Source organism: Lates calcarifer, linkage group LG2 (genome assembly GCF_001640805.2).
Source record: "Lates calcarifer isolate ASB-BC8 linkage group LG2, TLL_Latcal_v3, whole genome shotgun sequence".
In the NCBI taxonomy this organism is placed as follows: domain Eukaryota; kingdom Metazoa; phylum Chordata; class Actinopteri; family Centropomidae; genus Lates; species Lates calcarifer.
The window spans coordinates 1,778,570-1,795,838 of NC_066834.1; the positions used below are offsets into that span (position 1 = coordinate 1,778,570).

The window sequence follows — 17,269 nt, forward strand, 5'->3', positions numbered from 1 at the left end:
AGTGGCATTTTAATGTAGTCTGTGTTTCCTTTGGCCTTTGTTTTAATCTCATGCTGCCAAAGACAGAATACTTTCCTGTGGTTATTCTAAATAAGTGGCTCAGGTTTTCACTCTGCCTTTGATCTTGGAAATGAATTCAAAACTTTCAGCTGATTCTGTAAAGCTTTCTCCCATCTGTTCCACATCGAGTCTCTCTTACTTTCAGTAGATTTGTTCACAGCTCCTCTCATTAACTTCTTTTCTTAATTGCGTGAAATGTTTTTTTTTTGGTTTACTTTCATTCACACGTTCACACCTTTCTTTGTCTTGTTTCAGGTGCCAGTCTACGTCTCCGTGTCCCGTTCTCTCTGCCAGCCAGGGGCAGAGCCAGCAGCCGGTCTTCAGCGACAGCGAGAACTCTGGGAAGCAGAGTAGGTACGTCCGCACCGACGGCAGGTTCCTGGTACGCGCTGGCTGGAACGGCAAGACAGCTAGCCTGTGCAGCGGCGCATCTCTCACAGGTGACCCCGACTCCCAAGGCCGCCTCACCAAGTCAAAGAGCATCAGCTGCCTGGACAACAGGCTCTCCATCTATAAGCCCCCGGCTCAGACCAAGTCCTGCCAGGAAAGCCCGGGCGTCCAGGAGCAAACAGGGGATCTGTCAGCGGGAGGTGGACTGAACGGTCGGCCCCTGAGCTGGAGCACGCTCTCACTGGGACCTTCCCCTAACCAAAGCCACAAACGCAGCCTCTCTCTCACCCGTTCAGTCGCAGGTGTCCCCGCCACCACAATCCGCAAAAAGATCTCAGAATGGGAGTGCAGGCGGGTGGCTCTGCCTAGGATGAGCTTGTGTCTGGATAAAAGAGGAGGGGAGCGCGTCGGGGGCAGCGAGGGCTGCCCGAGCCTGCTCTCCTCTCCCTGCAGCGAGAAGACTTTTGACTTTAAGGGGGTTCGCAGGATGAGCACAGCGTTCTCCGAATGCTCCTACACAGAGACGGAGGGAGAGGAGGGTGTTTCAGACAAAGACGGCCTGGGCCGCTTCCAGAAAAGGATAGGCAAGACGGAGTCCTCAGGAACATTCGTACGTTCCCTGTCTGCTCGGAAGGAGACGTCAGCCGTCCTCAACAGGATACAAAAGATAGAGCAAGCCCTGAAGGAGAACCCCAGCCCGCCCCCTCCACGCTATCTGAGTAACTGCTATGCTCCAGACAAGCAAAGACAGAAGTCTTTTGTGATAGGTGACGACTTGGACAGCACATGCACCAGTAAGCGCAGCAGTATTTGCTCAGTTGCCACCGAGCCCGACGCTGTCTCTGTGTCTGATAAGCTCTCTAAACTCAGACAAAGGTTTAGTGTGAGCTCTGCCAGGTCTGAGAGTCCAGAACCACCGGGCCAGCAGACCTCTGTTGGCACGTCGGTCAACCCCTTACCAAAACCCAAACGCACTTTTGAATACGACGCCAAACGGGACCAGAAAGATGCGTCACCAGCCAATGGACTACCTCCAAACAGAGCCTCCGAGTCTCCCCCGCCTCTGCCCTCCACCCCGGCACCCAGCATGACACGGACGACAAAGACCAAGACAAGAATCCAGGACAGGTGAGGTTATCAGTGCACTTCTGTCTCTGCTTTAACTGAGATCAAAACCTCATCAGTGGAAAACATTCAGACAACACGAACAGAGGACGCCGCTGCAGAGAGCTGCATCGGTGCAGATCCTGACCTTTAGAGGATCAGGGATCAGCCACTGATCCATATTAACACAGTTTCTTTGTGAATGTCATTGTAAAATCAGTCAGAGTCAGTCGGCCAGGGCAGACTGCCAGCTCAGTGTTTAGTGCCAAAGTGATCTCTGGCCTGGAACTGACACACTAATATTGGGTTCGTAGCTCCCAGCAGTAAAGCACCAATGCTACTGTTTGTTTAGATACGGACTCGTGAGGAACTTGGATCCCAGGCCGAGTGTTTGCTTTGTTGTATCTTAACTAGTCAGTGCTCAGTGTGTCGGAGCGAGCTGCTCTGTTTGGGTTTAGTGCTGATTTGAGGTGGAGATCAGCGTTGAGTCCGTTGTCACGTTAATAATAATAATACTACATTTCACTTCAGGTAAAGAGCATCATAGTTCATCAGGAGATAAATGCCCTCTGGACATCAATCATAGAAGCAGCTCCTGCTGTAAAGGACTGATTTATTGTGCAGACCACTTGAAATGTCAGACAGGGTCTTCCCAGAAATTCATGTCGGTCCATAAAAAGATCTGGCAGTTCAAACACACACAAATCTTCAGCACTGTCTCACTCAGAAACTCATACTTTAGCTGTAACTGAGGACTCAGCAGCAGCATGAACGTCCTGCAGAAAGCAGTGAAATCCAACACTGGGTTATTACCTGACTCTTTGTTACTGTACACTGCTCTTTTTTTATTATTCTCATTGTAACTTGTAGCTCTGAACCAGACGTCCTCAGTGTGTGTGTGTGTGTGTGTGAGTGTGTGTGAGGGTGGGGCCTCTCCAGATTGTCCCTATGTGAAATGGGGATGAAATCCTTAAACATTCTTCCCTTGGACTCTGTGTTTAACATTCCTGTGGCTCCAGCAATTTCAGACCAAGCTTAAAAGCCACAAGCTGTCGATGGCGCGACATGACTGTAGATCTCTGCACTAATGTAGCTCAGCTTACTTCCTCTGCAGTGCCTTGACATGTGATGTGTGCCTTACATTGTGCACAGAAATAGTAAGATATCTGCATGTTTACTCGTGACTTATCAGGAATTTCCTTGTGATTTGAGCACATTGTGATCATGACCTTACTCTTTTTTCTGTGTTTTATAATAAGTACTTTTGATTTAAGGTTTTCAGGGATAAGACGATGCTCTGGACGTTTGTTTATAACAACTAGAAGTATCTTAGCCACCTGTTCAGCCTTTCTCTGTTTCCAGATGGCAAGTGGAGACTGTTAGACGTAAAACTGTCTGTCTGGACTATTTTTAAAAGCATCTGGACTTTTTCTGTCTTCTCTTATCCGTCTACCTTCTTTGAGGGAGACACTGACTCTTTTCTCCTCGTGATTTTGTGCAACATCTTTCCCCCTCTTTCTCTGTTTCCTACCAGAGAGTCGTGTGAGTCAGAGGATGCTGCGAGTGTACCCTCTTCATATCCGTCCTCACCTACAGAGAATGGCACGCTGACCGCAGACGCTCGGACTCGACCCAGTTCCAAAAGCACTTTAGAGGAGAACGCCTATGAGGACATAGTAGGTAAGCACGTGGTTCACTGGCTTTGAAAACAGGAGGGAGGACCTTTGTTTCTCTCACTGGACTCTGCCTGACCAGGGCAGAGGGTTTAGAGCTGAAACAAAGAGACGGATAATCAATTAACTGATTCACAGGAAATGCAAATTCAATTAATCATCACTTTTTAAAAAGAAAAAAAATGACAATGACTGGTTTCAGCTTCTTGAATGTGAATATTTGTTAGTTTTCTGATTCTCTCCCTCTGATAGTAAACTGAAGACTCAACTCAAACTCAGGAAATCATATGATTCTTGATGATTTTTGATCATTAGCTATGAGTGAGACAGTGACAGCATGTTAGTAATGTGACAGTTTCAGATAAGAGGTGAAACTGTGCAGATTGCAGGTTCTACAAACTTGTCATTTTTCTTTATGAACTGAAGATATGGACACTCAGGTAGAAAGAAAGAAAGTATGTGTTGGTTTGTGCTCAGAACGTTCTGTGAAGAGAGAACACAGACATGGTATTGTTGCTGTGGATGCAGCAGTGACCTTAGACGACAGTAGTCAGATGTTTTAGTGAAAGTGATAGCCCCTGTGCAGCATGGCCTAATGTAATAAGACTGAGGGTGACTCCTCCTCCTGCAGCTGCCTCATGTGGAGCTGTGGGCTGCAGAAGACGTCAGTGAACACTCAGTCTGGGCATGAGATCAGTGTGTGAAGTGGTTGTACTTTAGTGTAGTGCTTGTCTGGTTGTGGACACATTTCACCCTGCTGACACACACTCAGTCAGAGCTTTATTTTGTAGCTAAACTGTGATTGTTGAGCATCATTCTCTTAGTGACACGTTGTGTATCTCACTGTAAACTGGATCGACTCGGTGCTTCTCTGAGATCATGTGTGTATGAAATCCTGGAGCTGTTGAAGAGCCAAATTCCTTTCCACTAGCAAATGACCCCAGGCCCTCTGCCCGGTCCAGTTGCCAGCTCCCCCAGTGCATACTTAATGTGGTGGAAATGTGTGTCAGTGTGAGTATAGTCTCATGATGAAGCTTGGATTTCAGATGCAGTAAAATGTTTTCATGCTCTGAAATGTTTTGCATGATAAATGACCAAATAAGGGCTGATTTTTTTCATATCAAAGCATCACATTACAAGTAGCCATGTTGTTCTTGAGTCAGTGATCAGCGTGCTCACAAGCATTTTTTCACACTGAGGATGTGCAGCAGTCTCCGAGAGAGAGCGAGCGTCAGGGCATGACTGATTTTCATGTGAATCCCAACAAAGCCTCCATTGTTCATCCAGCGCCGTGAATGTGGAGTTTGCAGCTCGGAGACGCACTTTTTTTTTTTTTTTTTTCTTTTTTTTTGCCAGTCTCCCTTGTTTGTTCCTGACAAAGACATTGTCTCTGAGCTGAGCTTGAAATTGCTCCAGCTATTTCAAACAAAAGCTCTCAAACTGAAGGCCTAATGGAGGAGAGCAGTTGTTTCCACCGCCGCTACGCAGCGGTTTACAGGTCAGATGATCCATTTGAGAAGCAGCCACAGCAGTAGGAAATGAGCCATGTTTCGGTCCCTGTGTGCCTTTATTTTAACAAGCATCTCATACAGAGAAAACCACACAGTTTCTGAACATCTTGGCTTCCCTCTCTGTCTTGGGAGGACATTCACTCACATCATCTTGGTTTTTGGCGCCTGCGCTCGATGTCAGATGTTTACCTTGACAGAGCGGGAGCTGCATGACAAATCGTGATATTAGGCGACAGCTGTAAGTGCTTGTAACCAGTCGATTGATTGCCAATGAGTGATCTGTTTACAGACTGATGAATCACACCCTGTGCACCAGTGATGCTATGATTCAGCTGTCTGTGTGGTGGAGTCCCAGAGTTACTTTTACAGTGATGGTTTGCACAGGTGTTGTCTGCTCAGTGAATAAATCTGGTGGACGTAAAGAGTGAATCAGACTCTAATCAGGTGACACTTAAAATGTGCCAAAAATACAACCCCTTCTCCTACAGAACTTCTTCACTCTATGGTCTGTGGTGCTGCCAGATGTTTTTTTTTGTGTGTATTTCTGCCAGTATACTGCAGCTTGTCCACTGCACAGGGAAAGCTGATACTGACATTGTTGGTATAGTTTGTTCTGTGCCTCGCCCTGCCCAGAGAGTCCATTGTGTTCACAGAAATGTACAATCACAGTGTGCGAGCCGAGGTGTGTCCCCTCCCTGTGTAATACTGTGTGTTAGAGAGAGAGCTGGATGTTTGTAATCAGAGCAGTAGATTAGTACCCTCCAGTACATAAGCAGCCATATAGACATGTCATTTTCTCAGCAGGCTCTCATTACAGTATTGCCTCAGTTTAATGGGGTAGCAGCACAGCGTGGGGTCAGACTGATCTCTCTTACTCTGCTCCTCAGTTTTAATGGTGCACAGAAAATCACCCTGGCGAGCTAATTTACTGTGTGACACGACATAACGCTCTGAAGGTCCCTGGCTGTGTATATACAGTATATGTGCATGGGTGTGAGTGTTTACTTCACACAGGTTCAATAATTAACCTAAAGATAGATAAGAGAACAAAGCTCTGCCTGTAGGTTAATCTTCAGTGTCGTTGTTTGAGAGCTGGAGTTCATCGGGTTTTCCACTAAAGTACGCAGGAAGAAGGAACCCAGCTACCAACTGGATTTTTTGTTCTTTCCTTTTCTGCTGACAGATAACGCTGCTTTTCTTTCTTTTAAAAGTTCCCCTCATGCATTTCGACGCCATCTGGCTCTGTTTTTATTCTTCACCGTGGTTTCTTCACTTTCTCACAACCTTTTTTTTTTTTCAGACCCTGCCAAAAAGCTATTCTCAGAGCACATGTCTGAATAGACATGGACTGTGGTGTTACACAAGTTTTCTCTTTATTGAAGTTGGCCCTGAGCCAGGTGACATCAGTGAGAGCAGTGCAGCGCTCTGTATTGTTCCCTTTCTTTTCTGCTATCATTTATTGACTGAAGTAACGACGTCTGTGCTCACTGTAAACTCCTGACACAAAGTGTGGCATTTTTTAATGAATGAAAATGAACTGTGGTTTTTAAACCTTAATGATTTTGCTTTATTTGCATTTTCACAATATATATTTTCATTTTCCATTATTTTACAAACATATACTGAAGTGTTTTACACAGAAATGTTGCTATAATGACATATTTGTGCATTAAAATGTGACTCTTCACATTTCTTGAGTGTAAGAGGATGACCCTCTGCTCCATCCCTCACAGCAGACAGTTTGCATGCCTGAACACTGACTCACCAGAAGTGTTGTGTCCAGAAGTTTCAGCAGGGCCCACAGGGGCCTGTGGGGCCCAGTGCCAACAGTAACTGTTTCTGGAAAAAAAAAAAGGGAGTTCACTTGAGCCAGTTGGGAGTGACCTTTGACTTACCTTTCATGACTCATCCCGTCTCAGACTCACCATAGGGAGGCCCTCTTCTGCCCCTGACACCCTTTACTGCCCTCTTTTTACCCCCTCTGACCCCACAGCCTCATCTGTCTTCTGTCGAAAACAGCCCCCGTCCACAGACAGAGGCAGCTTTAGTCCTGACATTATATCTGAGCTACAATGGTTATTTCACCCCCACAGAGAAGGAGAACCCATACGAGGATGTTGACCTGAAGCGGAAGAGTTTGGGTCGGAAGTCGTGCCTGTTGGAGAGCAGCAGGTCTTGGACGACCATGGACAGGAAGCTGAACTCTCCACCTCAGGTGAGTCAGACGTCTGCTGGGATCAGCACTGATGTGTTCTCCTCTAATAGAATAGAAATGTTTTCTTGTGGTAATGTGAATCCCAGTGCTGAATCCTGGACAAGATCTTTGAAACAGTCTCACTCCTCATTTGTGGAAACTACAGGAAACAGCTTGATAAGTTTAGACCTGGTGATGTTCTACAGAAAGGCCCACATGCAGATTCAGCACTTTGTTTCATTTTAAACAGCCATGATTGCTGACACTCCTAAAGCAGAACTACCACATTTAGAAACCTTACAACTGAATAAATGAAATGTTTTCTTGTATCCTTCCATACTCCTTTCTCTCTGACCAGCTGCCTTCCAAACCCAGTAGCCAGTCCCTTCGCCTCCCGGGTCCGAGCGACAGGAAGAGCCACCGGCTGTCACAGCTGTCCAAACGCTACAGCCACGACGAGATGCTGCTTCTCCCCCAGATGGGTGGATCGTCTTCACCTTGTGGCCTGCTGGACGACAGCCTCTGTAGCACCAGCGATACCCTGGCCTCACACCGGCACTGGAGGATCCCCAAGGTACACACTGCCAGATCTTACTCAAACACCTGCACTGAGTCCTCGCAGAGCTGTGTCGGTCTCCGTCCTCTCTGGTTGCTGAGTCCGAGTCCGAGCAGCTCTGGATCACTGGTAATTCCTTAGTTTGGAAAAGATCTTTTTAAAACACACTGTCTGGATGTGTGTAATTACTGCGTGGGATTCGGCCTCTCGTGGAGCCTTTTCTCAGGAACTCGCCATGAAGCCTTTTGGTTTTGTTTCTCAGTCACCCGTTGAAGCACATGTCCGGTATTTTGCACTGTTACTTTTGGCCAGGTGTACCCGCCACTGCCTCTATACTTAGGATCAAAAGAAACAAGACTTCAGATTCTCCAGCAGAGAATTTCCTCCTTCTCTCTTTACAGCTGGTCCAGAGGATCAACTCCATTTACTGCACTAAACGTGGGAAGAAGAGGCTGAAGAAGCTGTCCATGTCCAATGTCGAGACTGCATCTCTGAGAGGTAAGAGCTCTGTTTTCCCTTCATCTTGGCCTGATGAGTGAGTAAATATTTACGTCTTAAACAGCCGCCCACACAGATTTCTCACCGTGCCCCTCCCATGACATAAACACGTTTGTGAAATTGACCTTTGACCTGTAGAAAACCTTCTTGTCTGTCTCGTGTCTGCCTCCAGATGACAACAGCGAGAGCGAGAGCGACTCTGACGACAGGTTCAAAGGTGAGCGACCACGGGGGCGAGGTGCTACGCTCCCGTTAGCTCTGCTGTTTTTAGTATTTACTCAAGAGTTTGAGCAACAGAAAAGACCCAGCTCCACCAGACAGACCACAGAATTGTAATTTGCCATATGTGTGTGGATTATCAGTAGACCACATGACATTTATCACATGTCTGGATTCAGTGACAGGAACGAACGCTGATGAGATTTAGTGATGTTTTCTCTCTGGTTTGGACACAATCTTTCTGTGGCGTCAGTAAAAACGAGTTCCACCAATACATACATTTCCTGCCTGGCTGAAGGTTAATACTCAGATTTATGCACTGAACTGTAAAGTGTGTGTTTTGTTTAGACGTTAACGTTTGGCCTCTGTCCTCAGCTCACACCCAGAGGCTGCTGAAGCTGCAGTCCATCCTGCGACGGGCCCCCAGCTACCGCACGCTGGAGCTGCAGCTCATTGAAGTGGCAGGAGAGAGAGCTCTTTGAGTATTTTGTGGTCGTTTCACTTAAGAAGAAACCAAGTCAAAAACTCCTACTCCCCAGAGGTCACCTACCAGTTCCCCAAGGTAAAAGCACCTCTCACCTCTTAACCCGGGCATAACAAGAATCCTCAGTGACGGAGATGTTTTCACACGGAGCGAAATCCAAAAGTCAACAGAATTTTAGAAACACTTTGCTGTTTGTTGGAATAAACAGTTAAATAAATATCATCATGCATGTGGAACAGGAAGGCTTACACACCTCAGCTAATACCTATCAGCAGCTTTTAAAACGTTAAAGTTAAAACTGTCTGGACGATTGGAGGTGATGATGGAGATGAAATTGATTGTGCAGGTTTTCTACAATTTAAAGCTGCAGGGGAAAATAAGCTTCCTAACACAGTCTGGGAGTCTTTATAGTTAAAAATAACCAGAGTCCGTTTGTGTGGCAGAGAAGTGTTTTTACTTATTGTTATTTAAGATTTAGTTCAGCAGAAGTGTCCTCTGGGAGAAACACTCACTCTGTCGCTGAGTTAATGAGGACTGGAGGGGGCAAAGGTTTAACCTTGAACTGGAGAAATGATGGTCGGACTGATGCATGGGGATCTTTGAAAAGGAGGACTGAAGGAGAATGAGCTGACTCTCCTCTCCTCTCTCCTCTCACAGTTAGAGAGACCCACCAAGCAGATGAGGGAGGCAGAGCAGAGGCTCAAAGCCATCCCTCAGTTCTGTTTCCCAGATGCTAAAGACTGGAGTCCTGTCTCTGAGTACACCAGGTAAGAGTCTGGTTCATTAAAGGTGTTGGAGATTTAAAAAAACTCGTCACATCCTAGGCTAAACCCGGACACAGAGCTAACTACTGTAGCAGAATATTGTGTTATGCTTATCACCATGATTATCTAACCTCCACCCTTGTTGTGGGTGTGTAGGATAAAATCTATTATCAGTGTGCTACAGCTGCTACATCAGACTGTGTATGTGTGCGTATCATGTGTTCACATCTTGTGTTTTGCAGTGAGACCTTCTCCTTCATGCTGACTGGCGAGGACGGCAGCAGGAGGTTCGGGTACTGCAGACGCCTGCTGGTAAGCCTCCGCTCAGCTCCTGCTCATCACACCCTGCTGAGCCCTGTTTGTTGTGACAGGACTTTTTATGTAAACATGTGATACAGTTTTCCTGTGCAGCCACTGATGTGTTGCATGACCATCAGTTTTGGCAGCAAGAGAGAAAAACTGTGCCTGAGACTAAAGATTGTATAAAAACTTTATTTGTGGTTTAAAATTTAAAAGTTCTTCTTTTCTTAATTTGAAAAAGGCACGCTAAAACACCACCCACTCATTATTACAGCAGCTGATCAGCCCGACGGTCCAGGGACTTTTCATCCTTCTGTTGTTGTTCAAGTTTGCCCAGGAAATACCTATGGGCAGCAGTAGTAACAGAAACATCTGGAATAACAAACATTCAAACCACAGTGATTTTAGTTGCTACAAAAATGCATTAAAATGGTTTAACGTTAAAGACGTAAATCTGTCTCTCTGAATTTGATGTAATTAGAAACTTTATCTCCGAGAGGAATAAGCTCATACAAACATTCAGCAGCCATGAAGTGAATAAAAATATGATTGTAAATGAAAGCCAGTGAGGATTGACTCATCCAGTTTAACTAGAGTTTCTCAGGAGAGGCAGGACAAAGACAAACCATGAAAAATCCAAACTTTGTCATTGTGGAGCATTTCCTCCTCATAATGAGGCCGGAGAGCACTTTGAAGATTTTCTGTTGAGTTTCCCATTTAGCTTGTGGGTAGAGAGCATGACTGTGTGGGACTGTGTGTGAATGTGGTGCTGAGTTTGTTTGCCATTTGGTATTTCTGAGTGTGTTTACAGTGTTATAGTGTCTTCATCGCTGGGTTACAGCTGAACGTCGCAGGAATTCTTCTTTTTAAACTCTCGCGCTTTATCTGCTCTGTCGAGATCTGAGGTTCATCTTGATAGAAGCAGATTTTAATGAAGGTAGAGGAAGAGGTGAGCCACCCCCCACTCCCCCTCTCCACCCCTCCACTAACTTAGTTTCCTTCCCGCTGTCTGTCCAGCAGTTGGCAGTAACCGCGCATTCCTGAGGACTTGAATCAAGCTCCACATAGTTGATTTAATCATCCATTTGGAAAAGCGGAGGAGAAACAAGAGGAGAAAATTGTATACCTAATATGGACAAGTGGATTGGCGTTTGTTGAGTGCTTGTGTTCATTTGTGTCTGTGTGTTTTTCAGCATCTGGAAGCACATAATGGTCTATGAGTGTACAGAGGAAGGTAGATAGGATCAGAGCAGCAGCAGCAGATAAACCACCTGTGTTTAGGAAGCCAGTATCCACATGAAAGACTTTCACCTCAGACGACTGACTAGATTCATGACTCCAGCTTCAGTATTTAAACAACTTATCTACATATTCTCGTGCTCAGGCCCTGTGTAAATGAAAGTATTACTCAGCCTGTGAGGAGAAATGCATCATGTCTTTCTAAAGCCTGAAAAATTAACCTGAACAAAGTCAGGGTTATCTGGGCTCGGACCCGCAGTCTTTTAGCCTGGCTCTGATAAAAGGTGCTATTTAGTTGCATCATGGGAAATGCAGGATCCACTGATTGGGGGCTTGATTTATATGTTGGCCTCTGCTGCTTCAGTTTTAACCATGTGTGAGTTTCCAGAGTCTGACGTTGGTTTCTCTTACAGCCGACTGGGAAAGGACCTCGCCTTCCAGAGGTGTACTGTGTCATCAGCAGGTTGGGCTGTTTTGACTTGTTCTCCACGGTGAGTTCAGTCTTGTCCTCTATCCACACACACACACACACACACACACACACACACACACACACACACGCAGACAGAGCTGTGTGTGGTGATGTAGCTGTGGTTAACCCGTCAAATGATTTTCAGCAGGCCGTCCATCGGTAAACCTTTCTGATTTTCCCAGAGTAAATGTTTCCTTCACTTTTGTCTCAGTTGCGTTAACACAAAGCAGAGCAGTCACTCAGCCTTATCTGATTACATTATTAATTCAAAGTGAGTGAATCCAGACTGTGGAAACTAAGTGGCTGCTATACGACAATATCAAAATAAAATAACTTGACAGTGTGTGTACTGTGCGTCCTGTAATCACTGTTTGAGGCGAGCTGTGATCAAAGCCTGGATAAAATCTGAAAAGTGTATTAAGTAGTTGAGTTAAAGCAGAATCATTTCTAATAATTCAACAGTTCGGCATCAAACCTGAGACAGAAATGAAAGAGATCTATTTGTTCTCTCGTGGTAAATGGAAGAGGATGTTTGACTTCAGTTGTGTGAGAGAGAGAGAGAGAGAGAGAGGCAGACAGACGGATAAACAGAGAGATGAAGAGAGCGAGAGAGGTGATATCATATGACCTTCAAAACGAGCAGTTCTCCAATCAGCTCTCCAGACAGGAGGCAGCTTGGACCAAAACAGGCAGACAGGCACGCCGGCTGGAATTTTCCAATCACACAGGCATGGAAAGATATTCATTCGCTAGAAAATGAATACAGAGTTCCAGACAATTGCTAGTACTCAAACACTAACAATATGTTTCCATTAATTGTTGCTATGGTCAGTAACTGTGATGACTGTGCACTTCTTCTGCCTGGCTTGGCTGTTGTTTCAACGTAGATAAAACCCCAGGATTTTTTTAATATTAGCAGATTTCCACTGTGTTGATGTTAAAACTGGTCGAAGGAAACTGTGTTCTTTCCTCCCGTGTTCAGATCCTGGACGAGGTGGAGAGACGGAGAGGCATCTCAGCAGCCCTGGTCTATCCCTTCATGAGGAGTCTGATGGAGTCGCCCTTCCCTGCACCAGGGAAGATTATCAAAGTAAAGACCTTTCTGCCTGGTGCAGGAAACGAGGTCAGAGCTGCTTTAATTATGCACAAATACAAATAAAATCTTTGTTAATTAGATTAAAACTGCAATGGTTTAAACGCCATCAGGTCATCGAGCTGAGGCGGCCCACCGACTCCAGACTGGAGCACGTGGACTTTGACAGTCTGTTCGGATGCCTCAGCATACGGCAGGTGATCCGAGTCTTTGCCTCGCTGCTGCTGGAGCGTAGAGTCATCTTTGTGGCTGAGAAACTCAGGTGAGGCTCCAAATCATCATTTAAATGTAACTCACCTCCTCGCCCTGTTCACCTGTTTGGTTTCTGCCTTTACATATATTTTATAGTCACATAGCCAAAATAAATAAAAGCAGTCTCTGGAGCCAGGGACCCACAGCAGATTAAAGGGGATCAGAGACGGAGGATGGATGGATGTTTGTGGATGGAAAACTTTACACCGTTGGATTCATGGCGTCTGATGTGACTGCAAACACCACGATCAAACTGTCGATGTCTGTTGCACGAGACCCTGTTCATCTGAAACTGAGCTATATCTCCTCCTAAACAGCTTTCCCAGACTCCCACCCTGTCCATTTACACTTAATCCTGGCTGATGATGGCGCAGTTGCAGCATTTGCTCTCTTCACTCACGGACACACAGCAGTGGCACTGAGCTGTGGTTTCGTCCGTGTTGAGGTGTGGCGAACTGTTTGGTTTTCATGTGTCGATTCGTATCAGAAGGTCAGGCAGCCGAGAGCTGAAGCGGGTCACACCGATGAGAGTCACCGCCGCAGGGGAACAGGGCGGGTGTGCATAAGATGCAGAGTCTCCAGAGACTCAGTGTCCCGGTCTGTCCTCCTGCTACAGAGCACAGAGGCCAACTTCTGGAGTATTGGGTGGAGTGGGAGGAGATTTGAGTAGAGGAGTAATCTCTCCATGTATCAGGGCCCAGTTTAAACAAACATCAGTGGGGGCAGTGACTGTGAGGGGAAGGAATGCACTTCCTGTGTGCGCGACTCTGCCCTCTGTGATCTGTGGCTCAACTGTCACCGTTTGACTTACGATGCTGCGTTCACTCCCTGCGTACAAACGGCACTCTCTGTGTCCCTAAGAGCCCGAGCTGCTCATTACCAGAGGTGATAACATCAAGGAGTCACTGGGTGGGAATCATGAATTAACTCATGATACAATATCATCAGGATATATTGCCCAGTAACAGGCAATTATGAGATTTTGTGATATCTTGCACGGCAGTTATTCATGAGGCATCTTAATATCTGACCTGAGGAGGTGAACATAGATCTGAGTGAAGTGATTTAAAAAACTGGATCACTCACTGCTGTATGACACGCTCCGGTTTGAAGTTTTATTTACAACAAAGCATGTTCTCATGGTTCCCAGAGGATGAATCCTGCTGATCCCCATCGTGGTTTTAAGTGAAATATCTCAACAACTATTGGATGAAATGTGGTTATTGTCCCTCAAGGGGAAAATTGATTTGCAGCAGGACAAAGAAAGACATAAAATGATACGGGACATTCAGATTTAAATGACTGTGAAGCAGCAGAGCGTTCAGAGCGTCTGCTGCATAAAGTTACAGAAAACTGAAATAACTACAAAGAGAGAAAATGACAAATATGAGTTCTGTAATTTTGTGGCTTGAATATACAGTCAGTGTCCTTGACTGATGTTTGTGTATAGATCTGAATGTGTGAGCGTGCACACAGAGCTGCTGCTGTGTTTTGGTCCCTTTTGAAAACAGTGACAGGGCCTCACTGCAGCATTAATGACTTCAGTGATAAAAGGGCTGCTCCCTCTGGGACTGTGGTACATAATCCATTCCCAAAATACCTCGCCAGCAGAACATGATGAATGTTTCTCTGCCTTAAAACGTATATCCACGACGAGCAGGGACCAAGAGGAAGCGCCATGTTAGGTAATATTTCTTCTGTGGGGTCTTCTATCGCTTGTTTGCTTGGCGTGTTGCGTTCACTTAACTCTGGTAATATTACAGTGGAACCTTTGTTGTTTTTTCCAGAGCGGTTGTTGCTTCTACGTGAAAGTCTGCACAGACAGTTTCTCCTGAGTGATCACTCGCCATCCTGATGCCTATAAAAACACGTCGGATTCCTAATCAGATAAATTCATCATCAGCTATGTCACTCTGTAATTGCAATTCAATTGACCTGAATATTCGGAGTGAGTTTTGTCAGTAGACTTATGTAAACAGCCTCTGTCAGTCCTCAGGCTAGAGCTGAGGACGGTTACTGAGCTGTACGTGCATGTCTGGATTTATCTTTTGGCCCGACAGTGAAATCCTCCTGCAGTAAAAGTGTTGCTGCATATTAGATCTCGATGACTTTCCCTGCTGTGCTACTCCATTGTTAAGATTAGTGGCCTTCACTAGAAAGACAGAAAAGAAACGTATGTCTTCCTGAGCATAAATCCAACGTATTTACATTTGTTAGAAAATGAGAAATACTCCGTTTGCAATTTGAAATGCCACGTTTTTCAGACTTTTACTGAACTGATGATGAACTTAAAGGCAAAGCTTCATCTCCTCTTAAATTCAGTTTGAACAAATGTCACAAACGTGAATCTGGAATTATCAGGCACATTTCCCCTCCCACTCTGCACTGGTTTACATTCACACCTCCACTCAGTTTGAGGTTAAGATGATTGAATCTCAGAAATCCTCCCTGTGTTATTTTAATTAGATTTTAGCACATTCAAATATTATCTGGATGCTGAGATGCCTCTTTACAGTGAGTGGGTGTCTCACATATTGATCGAAGCAGCAAAGAAGAAGAATATAGGGAAAGATGAGAAGCCTGTGTTTGAGAGGAAGAGAGAGGGGAAGAGAGAAGAGGGAGGAAACTAAACAATGGCCTCTGAAAGCAGCGGTGAGTTTTCTGTGGTGCAGCGAGCGGAGTTTCTCTCTCTGCTGTCGCCTTAAAACATGATAAAAGATGAGATGTAAGTTGAGTATGTGGTGTCCTGCTTTATGTTTGTAATAATCCAGTGTCTGCAGTCTTATGATCAGACCTCTGACAGGGAGAGTTATTGCCACTGCTGCTGGCATTTTTCTAATCAACGGGTACGGTCGCAGGCTCGCTTCATTTAGACCTCTGTTCGTCTCAAACACTTTCTGTAACACGCTCTGCAGAGCTGGCGTTGGGCCAAAACCGCTTTTAACAACTTAACCGGTTTCCCATGTGGTGTTTGGCTCTGAGGTGGAGTGAAATCGACACACTGTAAACATGTGAAATGTTTCTGTTTTTTCAAAGAGTCGAGAAAAGCCTCGGCCATTAGCAGAGCTTCACCAGCTGATTTTTACATCAGGGTCGCTCTCGTGAATGTTTACACCCACGTGTAGACGCTCTCTCACACACACACACACACACACACACACGCTCATGCAGACACTCGTATACACAAACACCTGCACACATTCATCTGCTCTCTGGACAGCCCTGATCAATCTCAGGCCTCATTGTGGTTTTAATAAGAACATGTATAGAGTTTCCCATCAGGAAGCCATTTCTCATTGTAAAATGGCTTCTGCTGTTGCCTGAGAGCCGAGACTGAGAACCGGTGGCTGGAGATGCTTATAGACAGGAAGTGAGGGAAAACCATTTGGGGACTAAGGGAACAGAGAACGTCGTGCTGGTGGATAAAAGTACAGCATGTGCAGCATGTCGCAGAAATCCTGCAGGTCTGTGTGAAGTCTGCTGCCTCTCTACGTGATTTCTAGGTTACTTTGAGCTTTAACAGTGAGGGATGGTTCTGCTGAGCTTTGCGGCACAGCTGGGTTCACAGTCTGACAGCTGTGGTTCAGCACAGTCCTCTTTGTCCTCTGTGGAATCGGTCTCAGTCGAGCCAGGACCGGTGGACACACTGCGGCGCTTTAGTGGAGCTGTGAAGCATGTGGTGATACAGGCTTTTGTCTCCTGCCCTCTCTCCTTCTCTAACACTGAGAATTTTCCCTCCTCCTCTGGGCTTCACAGACTAAGCCTCTCGATCCCATGTTTCCTGGAGTATCTGCCAGTTCAGCCTCACACACACACACACTGTAAACCAGGCCTGGCCAGACCTACGAGAGCTAATATGTCAGGATTAGCTCCCAAACCTCAACACATAACAGCGCTGCTCAGACCTCACCTCTGCAGAACTGGTTCTTCTCTCTTTTCCCGAGAGCGGAGCCATAAATTTATACGACTTCTGTGTGTGTAATCAAATTGAAATTAATCAAATGAATCTTTAGTTTATGCTTGTGTGGTGTAATTTTGTGAAATATTGTGGTTGAACGTTTAAGACAGAAGGTTCTGTCTCACAAACTCTGGTATGATAAAGTCTTATTTTCCAACCAGTCCATACGTAGCTTGTTGCCTTGGCTTCAGTGAGGAGGTTAAGGTTTGTTAAAATGCCACATGAGCCCGACAGAGGATCAGTTTTAAACTCAATGTACAGCTGAGATCTCAGTATTTGTTTGCATGTTTCAGTCTGGACCAAACCGTCTGCACGGCTGAAAACCACCACACAACCTGTATGTTAATCTACACATGCAAACACTTGATCACATTCAGAAGAAGCAGCAGTTTGCCTGCTGGTTCTGTCCAGCTAAAATCTTATTTATTAGTCTCTGTAATTAGTGAACGTTTTCTTTATTTGTATGACACATTCACAGTCTGAGGGTCTGAAGTTTTGGGAA

General features: G+C 45.5%; 1 protein-coding gene across 1 annotated transcript in view; it reads left to right on the forward strand.

The window, feature by feature from the left end:
* Nucleotides 1-17,269, forward strand: part of dennd2b (DENN domain containing 2B) — a 34,718-nt gene that overhangs the window by 11,781 nt on the left and 5,668 nt on the right. Inside the window, 14 exon segments of the mRNA XM_018688577.2 lie at nucleotides 316-1,578; nucleotides 3,089-3,234; nucleotides 6,832-6,953; nucleotides 7,291-7,506; nucleotides 7,890-7,986; nucleotides 8,159-8,203; nucleotides 8,581-8,663; nucleotides 8,665-8,724; nucleotides 8,726-8,767; nucleotides 9,347-9,456; nucleotides 9,696-9,765; nucleotides 11,406-11,483; nucleotides 12,447-12,587; nucleotides 12,671-12,819. Of these exon segments, the coding sequence (XP_018544093.1) occupies nucleotides 316-1,578; nucleotides 3,089-3,234; nucleotides 6,832-6,953; nucleotides 7,291-7,506; nucleotides 7,890-7,986; nucleotides 8,159-8,203; nucleotides 8,581-8,663; nucleotides 8,665-8,724; nucleotides 8,726-8,767; nucleotides 9,347-9,456; nucleotides 9,696-9,765; nucleotides 11,406-11,483; nucleotides 12,447-12,587; nucleotides 12,671-12,819 (2,622 nt within the window).